Consider the following 15,035-nt stretch of genomic DNA (forward strand, 5'->3'; position numbering starts at 1 on the left):
GCTGGCTGATTACCCCCAAGCCATCTCTCTCTCTCTGCATTCCTCCTTTCCTCCCATTACGTACACTCAATTTGCATCTCTATTTGCATTAACTTCCTGTATATATGCCCTCCTCCTCCTCCACTCCGCATGCTGCTGATTTGTAGTTAAGGGAGGAGATTGTCTTCCCAGTGTGCTTTGCTGTAGTGGCGGCCTGTTCGCCTGTATCCATTAATGCGCCATAGGCTGGGCTACAGCGCCGGAGGTAGTTGTGTGCGTGTGTGTGTGTGTGTGTGTGTGTCCTTGTGTGCGTGCATGGGGTTGTATGGGGTAGGGTGGGGGTTAAAGGAGAGAGGAGGAGGAAGCTCATAAATCAACCTAATGAGAATCTCCCCAACTGATACCAAGACAAGCTGCAGCCACATTAAAGCAGGGGGAGAGAGGGGCGAGGGAGATAGGGAACGAGAGAGAGAGGGGTGAGGGAGATGGGGAGAGAGGGGGGAGAGAGATAGGGAGGAAGAGAGAGAGGTGTGAGGGAGATAAGGAGGGGAGCAAGTGAAAATTTGTATGACCATGTGTTATGATCCGGGGAAGGTCATGGGAAGGAAACACCTGGGAAGTCTTGGAAACCACCTCCCCAGGTCGGATTGACCTGAAAATTTGTATGGCAGTGTGTTGTGATCCGGGGAAGGTCATGGGTGGTTTTTAGGTCTTTCCACGTGGTTTACTGGAAATTAAAATAGAGAGAGAGGGGCGAGGGAGATCAGGAGGGAGGAAGAGAGGAAGAGAGAGAGGAGCGAGGGAGATCAGGAGGGAGGAAGAGAGGGGCTAGGGAGGGAGGCGGCGTGAGGGAGATCAGGAGGGAGGAAGAGAGAGAGGAGCGAGGGAGGATGAGAGGGGCTAGGGAGGGAGGCAGAGAGGAAGAGAGAGAGGAGCGAGGGAGGAAGAGAGGGGCTAGGGAGGGAGGCAGAGAGGAAGAGAGAGCGGGGCGAGGGAGGAAGAGAGGGGCTAGGGAGGGAGGCAGAGAGAGAGGAGCGAGGGAGGAAGAGAGGGGCTAGGGAGGGAGGCAGAGAGGAAGAGAGAGGAGCGAGGGAGATCAGGAGGGAAGAGAGAGAGATAAGCAGGAGTCAGAAGATCAAAGGGCTTTTTAGAAAGACAGCAGGTTAAGGGATGTTTGCCATGCTATTTGATTAGGGGTGTCAAAAATAATCGATTATAAGATGCATCGCGATGCGGACGTGCACGATTCTTCATCGATTCACAAATGTCAAAAATCGATTATTATTATTATTATTTTTTTTTATAATCAAATAAAATATAATGGAACTACATGCAGTTGTTTATTTGGATCATAATACAATGCAATTCCAAATGCACTTTTATTTTAAAAGTAGCCACACAGTGAGAAAAAAGAAAGTGAAATAAATCATGTATTGGGAAAAAAGTGATGCATCGATTTAAGATGCATCGAGATGCATCGATAATCGTAATCGAATCGTAGCCTTCTGAATCGTAATCGAATCGAATTGTGAGGCCAGTGAAGATTCACAGCCCTATATTTGATGCCCTGTCACTAAGCTTTTGGATGTGTGTGTGTGTAGGACCTGTCCGACCTGTTCGACATCTACCTGAAGCCCCTGCAGAACGAAACCTTCCTCACACTGGACGAGGTACGTTGTGTGTGTGTGTGTGTGTGTGTTTATGTGTGTGTGTGTGTGTGTAGCATGGTGACAGTGAGGCCAGGAGGAGTGTCCTGGGAGGGTGTGAGGCTCTATAGGACATGGGATTCATTGAGTGTTTATTACCCAGAGGTGATGTCAATGAACTCTGCCGGGCCGTATCTCCCTGATTAGGCTGTGACTGGCTGGAGGACAAATTAGCTCTCCCCTACACTGACCATCCAGATGCCCAGAGGGACATGCCAATAAAGGCGAACTTGAAGGAAAACTAAAGATTCATGTTAAATTCTCACAAAATCTCCCACCGATTTCCCCGTCTTTTTCGTCAAGAACCCTCAAATTCGGGAGTCATCCTCTTGTTTGAAATGCCTCAAGTCAGGCTTTGTCTTGGTGCGCTCCTGTGGCAACAGCAGTTCCCAGTGCGCCGTGCAGTGCGCCGCACAGCAAAGCGTGTGACCTCAAACAACAGGACGCAGCGGTCGATAGGCTGTGGCGCGCCGGGGCAAATTAAAAGGCCATTATGGGACACTGGGACGTGTCCGGGCGCAAAGTGGACAAGGGCGAGGCGGCCTCCAAACGGCTTTTAATGAAGGGGAAGTGGTGTGTGTGCGTGTGTGTGTGTGTGGAGAGGGAGTGCTAGACAAAGGCAGACTATAAAAGAACACAGCTTCTGTGACTGTGTGTTGCAGCAGAGCATCATAGCTTGTCCCTAAGTGCCATTGTCAGAGATGAGCCATCAAGAGTGGAGGTTTTCCACACTCCAGAGAATCTGTCTGACTGACTGTTATAAATTGCAAGCCATGTATCTTGGCTTTTTCCTTCACACATCCTCCCTCATATTCCGCTACACCTCCATCTAATCTCTCCTCCACCGTTTTCCCGTTCTAACCACTGCTTTTCTCATGCACCCCCCCCCAGATGGAGAGCCTGTTTGGCAGCCTGCCAGAGATGCTGGACTTCCAGAGGGTCTTCCTCCAGACGCTGGAGGAGAGGATCGCCTCCTCGCCCAACTTCAGCATCCTGGAGACCCCCGCACAGTTCAAGGTGAGATACGGGCGCAGCGACAAACCCTCGGCCTAAAACGCTCATCGGCGGGTGCTGAGCTCCTGGGCAGCATGGCAAGCATGTGCCGTGCTGAAGTGTCCTTGGGCAAGTCATTGAATCCACAACCAGCTCTGGGGAGCCCATTCTCCAGTCGACCCTGACCTCCAACCTCCCTGGGGATGGAGTTGTCAATAAAATATCACATGATGGAAGAAGTGACCGGAAATGATCAATGTACATTCCAATGATATGTCATCCAAAAAAGATAATTTAATAGCATATTCACTCCTACGATCACACAGCCTTGACCTCTGAAGCAGACCACATATACAACTCATACTCTCCATCTGGTTGATCTTAGCCACTATTCCAGTCTCCAGCGTGTTCTTTGACATCTTGAGGCTTATAAATAATTGAGGAGGGGTGACAGGAGCATGGCAGGCTGATTTATAGGCTTGACATGACAAGGTGTGGGGTCTATTGATCCAAGCGGCGGGCGGATTGTGTGCTGCTGAAAGGTGGGTTAGTGAGAGAGAGAGGGAGAGGACGGAGGGGACGTTTGAATCGTCTCCCCAGAGAGACAGGAGAGAGTGGCGGGGTCACGATTTGACAGGTTCACACTCTGTCATTCTCTCTCTTTGTACACTTGCATTTCTGTCATCGCTCTCTCCATCACTTTTTTTTTTTTTTTTACAATTGCTGTTTCTCTCACACCCCCTCCCCCCTTTGTGTTTACAGAAGTTGCTGTTTTCTCTGGGGGGTTCGTTCCTCTACTACGCCGACCACTTCAAGCTCTACAGCGGCTTCTGCGCCAACTACATCAAGGTCCAGAAGGTCCTGGAGAGAGGTACGGAAAGCATGTGAAAGTCTAAATAGCACACAGGCCACCCACAGCGAGCCGGAGACTCAAAACCGGCCTATAGGAAATACACTTGCAGACGCATACTGATCTGAACCGTCGCTCCTCTACTGAATTCTGCTCCCTTACACCCGCATTACATCAGCAACACAGCCGCTCGCGGCGCTCCATGTTTGGCCTCCTGTTTTGGGAAACAAATCAATTATGGATTACAGTTTGTCCTAGAGGGAGACAACCAGTGAAAGTTAGGTGAAGTGATGCCACTCCAATTTACTGCATTGCCAGTGCCAGCCTCCCAGCCTGGTCAGTCGTGGTCTCCTACATAAACACACACACACACACACACACACACACACACACACACACAAAATACTGATATTTATTGGAATATTCCAGCTTTCGTGCCTCTCGTATTTATACTTGCTTTAGTGCTTTTATAGCCGCTTCACTGCTTACACAAGTAGATGAGCAAAAACAAATAGCCTCTATTGTCATGCAGCATTACCAGGCCTTGTCCAATAAAAGCAGAGATGCAACAGTGACAGCCAGAGGGCCCAGTCATTCTTCCTGCGTCTCCCTCAGCGAGGGACAGAGTAGAAATGTTCCAGTTGATTTATGGGTGCTAAGACGCCAGCGTCGCTCCGCTACTCGGGAACGCTGGCCAGCATACAGAGAATTGTAAGAAGATTGACTTCTTCTCCGACGAGACGGGTGGGCAAATTGCCCTCCTGTGCCGCTTAAACCTGCCCCATTACGGGATTGCGTGGGATTTTCCTCGAAGTAGGTAGCAGGATGGATATTTAATAGGATTGGAGGAGAAAAAGAGTCTGAAAAGTCTCTGCTGGGTCAGAGTTACCTGGAGTAGAATAAAGTGCAGTAAACATTAGGGGTGTGCCGATTAATCGTATAATCGATTTAATCGATTATACGATATAATCGATTCACAATGTTCGATTATCGATTTGCAAAAAATTGCAATTTCTTTTTTCTTTTTTTTTTTTTTTGCTTTTTTTTTTTTTTTTTGCTTTATTTGCAAAAAATACGGTATTTCGCCCGGAAAGCAGTTCCTTAACTGTAAAACGAGACCAAAACCGAAGTACTGGAAACTGGAATCACTGAAGAAAGCATGCAGGGTAGGGGTGTGCCGAAAAATTGTTTCTTCGATGCATCGCGATAAGACACGTAACGGGCTAAAGGAAGTAGGCAGTGAAGGAGAGAGGAAGTGAAGTGGTGAAGGGCTAAAGGAAGTAGGCAGTGAAGGAGAGAGGAAGTGAAGTGGTGAAGGGCTAAAGGAAGTAGGCAGTGAAGGAGAGAGGAAGTGAAGTGGTGAAGGGCTAAAGGAAGTAGGCAGTGAAGGAGAGAGGAAGTGAAGTGGTGAAGGGCTAAAGGAAGTAGGCAGTGAAAGAGGAGGTGAAGGGCTGAAGGAAGGAGGCAGTGAAGGAGAGGGGAGGTGAAGGGGTGAATCTGTTAATTCTGTTATTTTATTCATCCGCCACTTATTTAGTTTTAAAGCTGCTTTTGTTTGTGGATAGGAAAACGTTTGCTTGTTGTGGGATGATGCTATGCTGCTCACTGGTCATTTGTAAAGGATTTTGTTTGGAAGTCTTTATTTATTATTTATGAATAAGCTATTTGTTTTGTATTAAACAAACATGCTAGTACCGAAATCTGTGAAAAAAGCAGAGGATTTTGGTTAAAAGTTTTATTTTCTATTACTGAATACAGAATAAGCTATTTTTGTATTAATCCTGCCAGTACAGAAATCTGTGAAAACAGCAGAATAAGCTATTTGTTTTTTATATTAATCCTAAATCTGTGAAAACAGCAGAGAATTTTGGTTAAAATAAAAGAAGTTTCTAAAGGCACTTTATTTCAAATAATCTCACCTGTAAAGAGCAGCTTTTTGTTGTGGGAAATGTAAAATGTTTTGGATGTATTGTGTTTGGTCTGATTGATCTAAATAAAAGATAATGGAGGTAAATTTGTTTGTTTCCTTTAATTAATGGATACTGACAAAGAAATCCTGTATGGGGAAAAAGATACTGACAAAGAAATCCTGTATGGGGAAAAGATGCATCGAAATCGTAATCGTGATTAATCGTAATCGTTTAATAATCGAATCGTAGCACCCTTAATCGTAATCGAATCGAATCGTGAGGTGCCTAAGGTGGCACACCCCTAGTAAACATGGTTATGGCAACATTGGAATAGAGTGGTTCTATTTAAGTGTCTTTGAGTTCTTGAAAAGCACTATATAAGTTCCATTTATTATTACTAGGACCACCCCCCGTGAGAGTTGGACGCCTCCCCAACAAACCTCTTTACACATCATCAAGAAGCAGAAAATCATCACTGATGACATCACATCATCATTAGGTAATTAGGGCACCTAGGTCACCTAATAAAAAAAAATCCAGCTCTGTCAGGTCACCCACACAGGTGCTCTTTACACTCCCTGAAAGTTTCAGCCCGATCACACGTAGAATGGCATAGCTGTGGCCGAGCAAAGTTCTGCTCACTCGCTCACTCACACACACAGACACTTCTCATTCTTATTATAGGATTATTATTATTATTAGTGCAGGAAAGGAGAGGATATTTTTCCGGTTTTATCTGAGTATGTGCAGTTTGACATTTTACAAGATATGAAAATTACGTTAAGATCAATTTTGCGACAATTCACCCACCAGGGTCCAGCTTCCTCTTCCTCTTTTTTATATGCACAATTAAGAAACTTTTAAACAACAAAATCAGATCTCAGTATATTACTTTGATATTTTCAGATATACTGGAAGTCAGTGGTAGTGCCCGCACACAGAGTACCGCTATAGTATACTTGGCAGTTGGTACAGCATAATACAGCCTGGTCACAACCAGCTGATACAAGGACGCAAAGTAGAATCTGTAGGTTTTTGTCAACCTTTTAAGTAATTATATGTCACCCACCCTCACCCCCTCTCCGCCGTGCCAAGTGCCCTGGGTTTCTTGAGTTTCTCTGTTTACGTGTCAGCTCGTTAATTGCCTGCCAATTACTCTGGGAGGTGTCGATGCGGCTGCCTGTCTGTGCTATAATTAATACTTGAATGGCTCTTCTCAGTCAAACAGAGGGTGGCTGCACGGCTCAGGGAAAATGTCATCACCTTTACAGAAGACTGGAGAGTGTCTCGTTCAGTATTATACCTTCTCTTTCACACAGTGCCGTTTGCTTTGGCCTAAACTACCTTCCCTTTCACACAGTGCCGTTTGCTTTGGCCTAAACTACCTTCCCTTTCACACAGTGCCGTTTGCTTTGGCCTAAACTAAGGACATTCGATATTTTTTTTCCACATGGCATTTAAGTAACCAAACACAGTTAATGGGAAAACACACAATCTTAACATTCTTATGAGTCTCAATGATGCTATGCAGAGTCTAGTGGATGCTATTAGCAGATGTTTGGACATTACTACTGGCCAGACTATTGGCCATTTACTACTGAAATGGTCATGCCAGGTGAGGAGAGGCCTACGCTACCCCCTGCTGGAGGGATATTATTACACCAAGATGTTGCACTATATATAGTACCGGTAGTTGGACTAGTAGTATGCATTAGAGAGCTTTCATTCTTGTTTTCAGATCTGACTATGGGTACTAGGGGTGGGAATCACCAGATGCCCCACGATACCATATTATCATGATACCTAAGTCACGATACGATAGTATTGCGATATTCTAGTAATGCGATATATTGAGTATTGTGATATTGCGATATATATAGTGATTTATTACTTTTTTTCAACTGCAAATGATGTCCCCAAGGGAAGAAAAAACTGTTGTCAACATCTGTTGTATCTAATAAGATCAAGTTTCCAGTCTGTTCATCTCACTTCAATAATTTTGTATTGCAGCAAAATGGGATTGTCAAGCAAACAGACTGACCAACACTGTCATAAAAGCCTGTCATAAATGTTGCATGCACTTGACATTTTGTATAATAAAATATCAAGATACTTGGCATTTGATATGATACGATATATTGCCCACAAAATATTGTGATACTATCCTGTATCGATTTTTCCCCACACCCCTAATGGGTACACAACATAACCACACATCTTTCTATCTCTCATGATGCAATGAGATAAATGGGGGAAAAAGAAAAAAAGAATGAGAGTGAGCAAAAACATCCAAAACAAAGATTGTAAATGTGAAAGAATGACAGGCATTGATTCTGTATGTGTGTTGTGTTTTCAGCCAAGAGGGACCGGGCCTTCAAGGACTTCCTGGACAGGAAGAACCCCACCAAGCAGCACTCGTCCACCCTGGAGTCCTACCTGATCAAGCCGGTGCAGAGGGTGCTCAAGTACCCCCTGTTGCTCCGCGAGCTGGTCTCCCTCACTGACGCAGAAAGTGAGGAGCACTACCACCTCAACGGTAGGCCCGAACACACATGCTCCAAGATGAGGGTGCACTCAAATAGGCTACCTGATCAAACCTGGGCAGGCTGGGATGCACAAAAAATTAGATTTTTGGTACACTGCAATCGCATCTTCAAATCCAGCTCTGGAAGTGGCCGGGCTCACATTGACTTCCAGACTTCCCATATAATGTGCAATGTGAAGAGTAATGCAATGTAGAGGGAGAGCGAGAAAAACAAATGCTGACACTTATTGAAATAAATGCCTTCACAGGAGATGCATCACAGCCATTTTCAGCCCAAGCATGGAAATACATCTCATAAAATCTTTAGAATCCAATCTCAAAAACAATGTGCAAATAGCAAGCCAGCCGTATCCACTAAGAAATCCATTCTCTGTGTTTCACTGTAAAAAAAAAAATACTAATCTAATGCAAACTTGCCCACACGTTAACCCTTTGCTCTCTCCTTGCCTGTGCCCCTGCAGAGGCGCTGAAAGCCATGGAGAAGGTGGCCAGCCACATCAATGAGATGCAGAAGATCTATGAGGACTATGGCTCAGTCTTTGACCAGCTTGTGGCCGAGCAGACTGGCCACGACAAGGAGGTCTGTTTATTTCACCAATGAATGCATTGCCCAAATGAAGGAAATGCACTTTGATGCGTGCAGACAGGTTGTTTTAGTGTTCTACTGAATTTCTCGTACTAAATACTTGGCACATTCAGTCAAAACTACTTCGGACCGGCGCAGTCGCGGGGGTAAATAACAGTACAGAGGAGCAGTTTAGCACCTCGTGCTGTTTACGTGGTCTACTGTGCATTGCCTCCAAGTGAACGAATACATTTACAAGTCGAATTTAAAAGTCAGTGGAATATTTAATTCGTGAGCACATAAATATTCAAAGTGAATTCTAAATTATGTTGTCTAGGTAGGTACTGTATGAGTTTTTAATAGCTCCGAGTCAAGCTTGATCTCGAGTCCAGTCCGGAATTCAGTCATTACACTAGTTTGTAGTATCTGTGGAGCTCCATTCACAGACATGGATAGTTAGTATGTATCTCACACAGCAGTGTACTAGAGCAAAAAGCTCAAAGTCTGGCTCATCATGCTTTTTCTCTCTCTTCTCTCTCTTCCACACTCTCTATCTCTCTCTCAGGTCACAGAAATCTCGATGGGAGAGTTTCTCATGCATTCCTCAGCGGTCTGGCTCAACCCTCATCCATCGCTGGGCCGCTTGAGAAAGGATCCCGAGATGACCGTGTTTGGTGAGTCTGCACACTGTCCCTGTCGCCACCGCTGCTGTTGCATTCTGGGAGATTTGTCCCCCATCCACCCACCACCTCACCCCTCCAAGGGGTTTTGGCAACCGCTGTGGCTGGGCTGGCATTCCTATCAAATTTCATATGCGGTGTTGTCTCAATGGCTTTGGACACAAATTACCAAATTAGACACAGTTAATTATTGGATCCATTGTTTTTTGCGTCGCCCGTGGGTGTTAAAAGTTGAATCAGCACAAACCAAACATATTGGGTTTCCACTAGAGCCTCGTAGGGGAGTGTGATTTTCAGCCTCCGTAGCTGCAGTACAGATGTATGCATGAAAGCTTTGAGCTGGCATCTAAAATGCTTCTGTGGGATGCATCCCCGCTCTTGGTTTCCCCCAAGAGGCGTTCACAGTGAAAACTAAGATGCCGATGTACTCTCTCCCTCCCTCTCTCTCTCTCTCTCTCTCTCCCTCCCTCTCTCTCTCTCTCTCTCCCTCCCTCTCTCTCTCTCTCTCTCCCTCTCTCCCTCCCTCCCTCTCTCTCTCTCCCTCCCTCTCTCTCTCTCTCTCCCTCCCTCTCTCTCTCTCTCTCTCTCTCTCCCTCCCTCTCTCTCTCTCTCTCTCTCTCTCTCTCATCAGTGTTCAAGAAAGCTGTGATATTGGTCTACAGGGAGAACAACAAGCTGAAGAAGAAGATGGTAAAAATTCTGTCTGTTGCTTATTTACTCTCACATGCCTCTAGTGGTTTCTTAGGGGCACAGCTTAATATCTCTCTTTCTCTCTGTGGTGTTTTTCTGTGCGACGACAGGCCAACCCTCGTTCAGCGCTCTCCCACGGCGATGTGGATCCATTTAAGTTCCGCTGGCTCATCCCGCTGTCCGCACTGCAGGTCCGACTGGGAAACACTGCAGGTAAGAGCCAGGGCCCGCACACGTTCACACTGCATTATCACTATTAAACACTGCAGGTAAGAGCCAGGGCCCGCACACGTTCACACTGCATTATCACTATTAAACACTGCAGGTAAGAGCCAGGGCCCGCACACGTTCACACTGCATTATCACTATTAAACACTGCAGGTAAGAGCCAGGGCCCGCACACGTTCACACTGCATTATCACTATTAAACACTGCAGGTAAGAGCCAGGGCCCGCACACGTTCACACTGCATTATCACTATTAAACACTGCAGGTAAGAGCCAGGGCCCGCACACGTTCACACTGCATTATCACTATTAAACACTGCAGGTAAGAGCCAGGGCCCGCACACGTTCACACTGCATTATCACTATTAAACACTGCAGGTAAGAGCCAGGGCCCGCACACGTTCACACTGCATTATCACTATTAAACACTGCAGGTAAGAGCCAGGGCCCGCACACGTTCACACTGCATTATCACTATTAAACACTGCAGGTAAGAGCCAGGGCCTGCACACGTTCACACTGCATTATCACTATTAAACACTGCAGGTAAGAGCCAGGGCCCGCACACGTTCACACTGCATTATCACTATTAAACACTGCAGGTAAGAGCCAGGGCCCGCACACGTTCACACTGCATTATCACTATTAAACACTGCAGGTAAGAGCCAGGGCCCGCACACGTTCACACTGCATTATCACTATTAAACACTGCAGGTAAGAGCCAGGGCCCGCACACGTTCACACTGCATTATCACTATTAAACACTGCAGGTAAGAGCCAGGGCCCGCACACGTTCACACTGCATTATCACTATTAAACACTGCAGGTAAGAGCCAGGGCCCGCACATGTTCACACAGCATTATCACTATTAAACACTGCAGGTAAGAGCCAGGGCCCGCACACGTTCACACTGCATTATCACTATTAAACACTGCAGGTAAGAGCCAGGGCCCGCACATGTTCACACAGCATTATCACTATTAAACACTGCAGGTAAGAGCCAGGGCCCGCACACGTTCACACTGCATTATCACTATTAAACACTGCAGGTAAGAGCCAGGGCCCGCACACGTTCACACTGCATTATCACTATTAAACACTGCAGGTAAGAGCCAGGGCCCGCACATGTTCACACAGCATTATCACTATTAAACACTGCAGGTAAGAGCCAGGGCCCGCACACGTTCACACTGCATTATCACTATTAAACACTGCAGGTAAGAGCCAGGGCCCGCACACGTTCACACTGCATTATCACTATTAAACACTGCAGGTAAGAGCCAGGGCCTGCACACGTTCACACTGCATTATCACTATTAAACACTGCAGGTAAGAGCCAGGGCCTGCACACGTTCACACTGCATTATCACTATTAAATCACTTACAAAATCCATCCGCTAAATCTTTCTCCTTATCTCTCTCTCCCCTCAAACACACACCTAAGCTCATTCTCCTTACCCACACACCCCTTCTGGCATTTCTATTCAGCTCAAGTTCCTTCCCTCGCCCCCGTTATCTCCTTTTTGAAAGCGTAAACCATATTTGGACTGCGTGATTAAAACCGTCTCCATCGTTTTCCCCGTTCTCCCAGGAACAGGCACAGAGAGCAGCTGTATCTGGGAGCTGATTCATACCAGGTCTGAAGTGGAGGGGAGACCAGAGACCATCTTCCAGCTGTGCAGCAGGTCAGGTGGAATCTGCAAAGAGAAAACCGTCCAATCCAATTCTCTGAGCCACTTAATACCTCTTAAGAGAGGTTTTTCTCAGACTCTGTCTTTTGTCTGGGTGTCCACTTTCAAAACTCTGACTGACTGAGCCTCGAACCAATAACCTCTAAACTTTCATGCAGCTGTCAAACTCTGTGAGCCACTGAGTCTTACAAGGTCAGGTCATTTCTGTCAGAGCTTTTCAGTTTTCACTTTCATTGCGGCCCAAACCCAAAACCTACCAACTGTGGTGTGGCCGTACTGTAACTGGTGTCATTTACAACGGGGACATGTCCCCACCACTTTTCAACACAAAGTGACACCCTTGTATACTCAGATGTCAAATATCCTCTGAAAAATCTACAGAGAAGTCTTAAAAAGTATGCAATCCCCCCCCCCATATGCCATTTTGAAATGGAAAATGTGTAAGAGGAACCCTGGGTCAGGACATATCGCTATTAAAATGTGGTGATTCACCAGAAACAGACAAAAAATATTATTGTTATTATTATTCATAATAATAATAATAATAAAAAAATATAGCCCCCAAATTTATCAGTATGCCTCTCTGGATCAACACTTCCCATCCTGATGGAGATCACCAGGACTAACCTGCTGATGTTGAGTTCTTGAATTTCACTAAAGATGATATAAACAGGATCAAATATACTGCATTCATACCGCATTCAATCAATTATTGAATCTTCTAAGGCATGGGATGAACCCTGAAACACTGTTCTAATGGCACTGACTCTACGGACTTGACTTCAGATGGGAAGCTAAATGTGGATGGATGCACCCTGTGCTCAAGACAGCTCTCTCTGCTGTGTTTCCCCTCAGTGTGCCGGAGTGCAAGGTCAACATCACCAAGGTGATCCGCTCCATCCTCAGGGAGAATGTGAGGAGGAACGTGAGGAGTGACGGCTGCTGTAAGGAGCGCCTGGGCCCCCTGCGCAGCGCCCTGCCCCCCTCCGCCAGGATAGGTGAGCGTCCAGCATAGGGATGGCATAAATTATTTTTTCCTGACCGACAACCGACGCTCATTAACCAATCATGAAGATTAAATGACAACATTAAATGTACTATTTATAGCCTAATGCATTCTGGCTGGCGAAGTTGGCACAACACTTATTCACATTTCCCCGTACAGTGTGGAGAGTGTGTTTCAGGGGATGGCAGCAGGGTGCACTGACGATGTACTGTAGGCTATATGCTCTGTCTCTGTCTGCACTGACGACGTACTGTAGGCTATATGCTCTGTGTCTGTCTGCACTGACTACGTACTGTAGGCTATATGCTCTGTGTCTGTCTGTCTGCACTGACTACGTACTGTAGGCTATATGCTCTGTGTCTGTCTGTCTGCACTGACTACGTACTGTAGGCTATATGCTCTGTGTCTGTCTGCACTGACTACGTACTGTAGGCTATATGCTCTGTGTCTGTCTGTCTGCACTGACGACGTACTGTAGGCTATATGCTCTGTGTCTGTCTGTCTGCACTGACGACGTACTGTAGGCTATATGCTCTGTGTCTGTCTGTCTGCACTGAAGACGTACTGTAGGCTATATGCTCTGTGTCTGTCTGCACTGATGACGTACTGTAGGCTATATGCTCTGTGTCTGTCTGCCTGCACTGACGACGTACTGTAGGCTATATGCTCTGTGTCTGTCTGTCTGCACTGACGACGTACTGTAGGCTATATGCTCTGTCTGTCTGTCTGCACTGACGACGTACTGTAGGCTATATGCTCTGTCTCTGTCTGCACTGACGACGTACTGTAGGCTATATGCTCTGTCTCTGTCTGCACTGATGACGTACTGTAGGCTATATGCTCTGTGTCTGTCTGCCTGCACTGACGACGTACTGTAGGCTATATGCTCTGTGTCTGTCTGTCTGCACTGAAGACGTACTGTAGGCTATATGCTCTGTGTCTGTCTGCCTGCACTGAAGACGTACTGTAGGCTATATGCTCTGTGTCTGTCTGTCTGCACTGAAGACGTACTGTAGGCTATATGCTCTGTGTCTGTCTGTCTGCACTGAAGACGTACTGTAGGCTATATGCTCTGTGTCTGTCTGTCTGCACTGAAGACGTACTGTAGGCTATATGCTCTGTGTCTGTCTGCCTGCACTGAAGACGTACTGTAGGCTATATGCTCTGTGTCTGTCTGCCTGCACTGAAGACGTACTGTAGGCTATATGCTCTGTGTCTGTCTGCCTGCACTGAAGACGTACTGTAGGCTATATGCTCTGTGTCTGTCTGCCTGCACTGAAGACGTACTGTAGGCTATATGCTCTGTCTCTGTCTGCACTGACGACGTACTGTAGGCTATATGCTCTGTGTCTGTCTGCCTGCACTGAAGACGTACTGTAGGCTATATGCTCTGTCTCTGTCTGCACTGAAGACGTACTGTAGGCTATATGCTCTGTGTCTGTCTGCCTGCACTGAAGACGTACTGTAGGCTATATGCTCTGTGTCTGTCTGTCTGCACTGAAGACGTACTGTAGGCTATATGCTCTGTCTCTGTCTGCACTGACGACGTACTGTAGGCTATATGCTCTGTGTCTGTCTGCCTGCACTGAAGACGTACTGTAGGCTATATGCTCTGTCTCTGTCTGCACTGAAGACGTACTGTAGGCTATATGCTCTGTGTCTGTCTGCCTGCACTGAAGACGTACTGTAGGCTATATGCTCTGTGTCTGTCTGTCTGCACTGACGACGTACTGTAGGCTATATGTTCTGTGTCTGTCTGTCTGCACTGAAGACGTACTGTAGGCTATATGTTCTGTGTCTGTCTGTCTGCACTGAAGACGTACTGTAGGCTATATGCTCTGTGTCTGTCTGTCTGCACTGAAGACGTACTGTAGGCTATATGCTCTGTGTCTGTCTGCCTGCACTGACGACGTACTGTAGGCTATATGCTCTGTGTCTGTCTGCCTGCACTGCACATAAGGGGCAGAAGCACAGCGAGACCCCGCCGGTCCAAGCAGCAGGCGAGATGGCTCCCCTTGTTTGTAAAGACTTTAGTCTGAAATAAACTAGTAGATTGTCGTGCCATTGTTTCCACGGGCACAACATATCTGGTAAGCAGTTAATCTTTGCATAGCCTACAAATGGATCTGGCTCTGAATGCATCTAATGTGCACATATCATATCGTCATTTGGCTGGACTTGGTTGTGAAACA

At 46.4% G+C, this 15,035-nt stretch overlaps 1 protein-coding gene across 1 annotated transcript in view; it reads left to right on the forward strand.

Annotated features, from left to right (window-relative positions):
- The window catches only part of tiam2a (TIAM Rac1 associated GEF 2a), a 123,387-nt gene that overhangs the window by 105,301 nt on the left and 3,051 nt on the right, over positions 1–15,035 (forward strand). The window contains exons 17-26 of the mRNA XM_083632859.1: positions 1,581–1,649; positions 2,577–2,702; positions 3,441–3,549; positions 7,795–7,974; positions 8,445–8,563; positions 9,114–9,222; positions 9,860–9,918; positions 10,029–10,131; positions 11,738–11,831; positions 12,693–12,835. Of these exons, the coding sequence (XP_083488985.1) occupies positions 1,581–1,649; positions 2,577–2,702; positions 3,441–3,549; positions 7,795–7,974; positions 8,445–8,563; positions 9,114–9,222; positions 9,860–9,918; positions 10,029–10,131; positions 11,738–11,831; positions 12,693–12,835 (1,111 nt within the window). The remainder of the gene's footprint in view (positions 1–1,580; positions 1,650–2,576; positions 2,703–3,440; positions 3,550–7,794; positions 7,975–8,444; positions 8,564–9,113; positions 9,223–9,859; positions 9,919–10,028; positions 10,132–11,737; positions 11,832–12,692; positions 12,836–15,035) is intronic.

Source organism: Poromitra crassiceps (genome assembly GCF_964638095.1).
Source record: "Poromitra crassiceps genome assembly, chromosome: 3".
Taxonomy (NCBI): Eukaryota; Metazoa; Chordata; class Actinopteri; order Beryciformes; family Melamphaidae; genus Poromitra; species Poromitra crassiceps.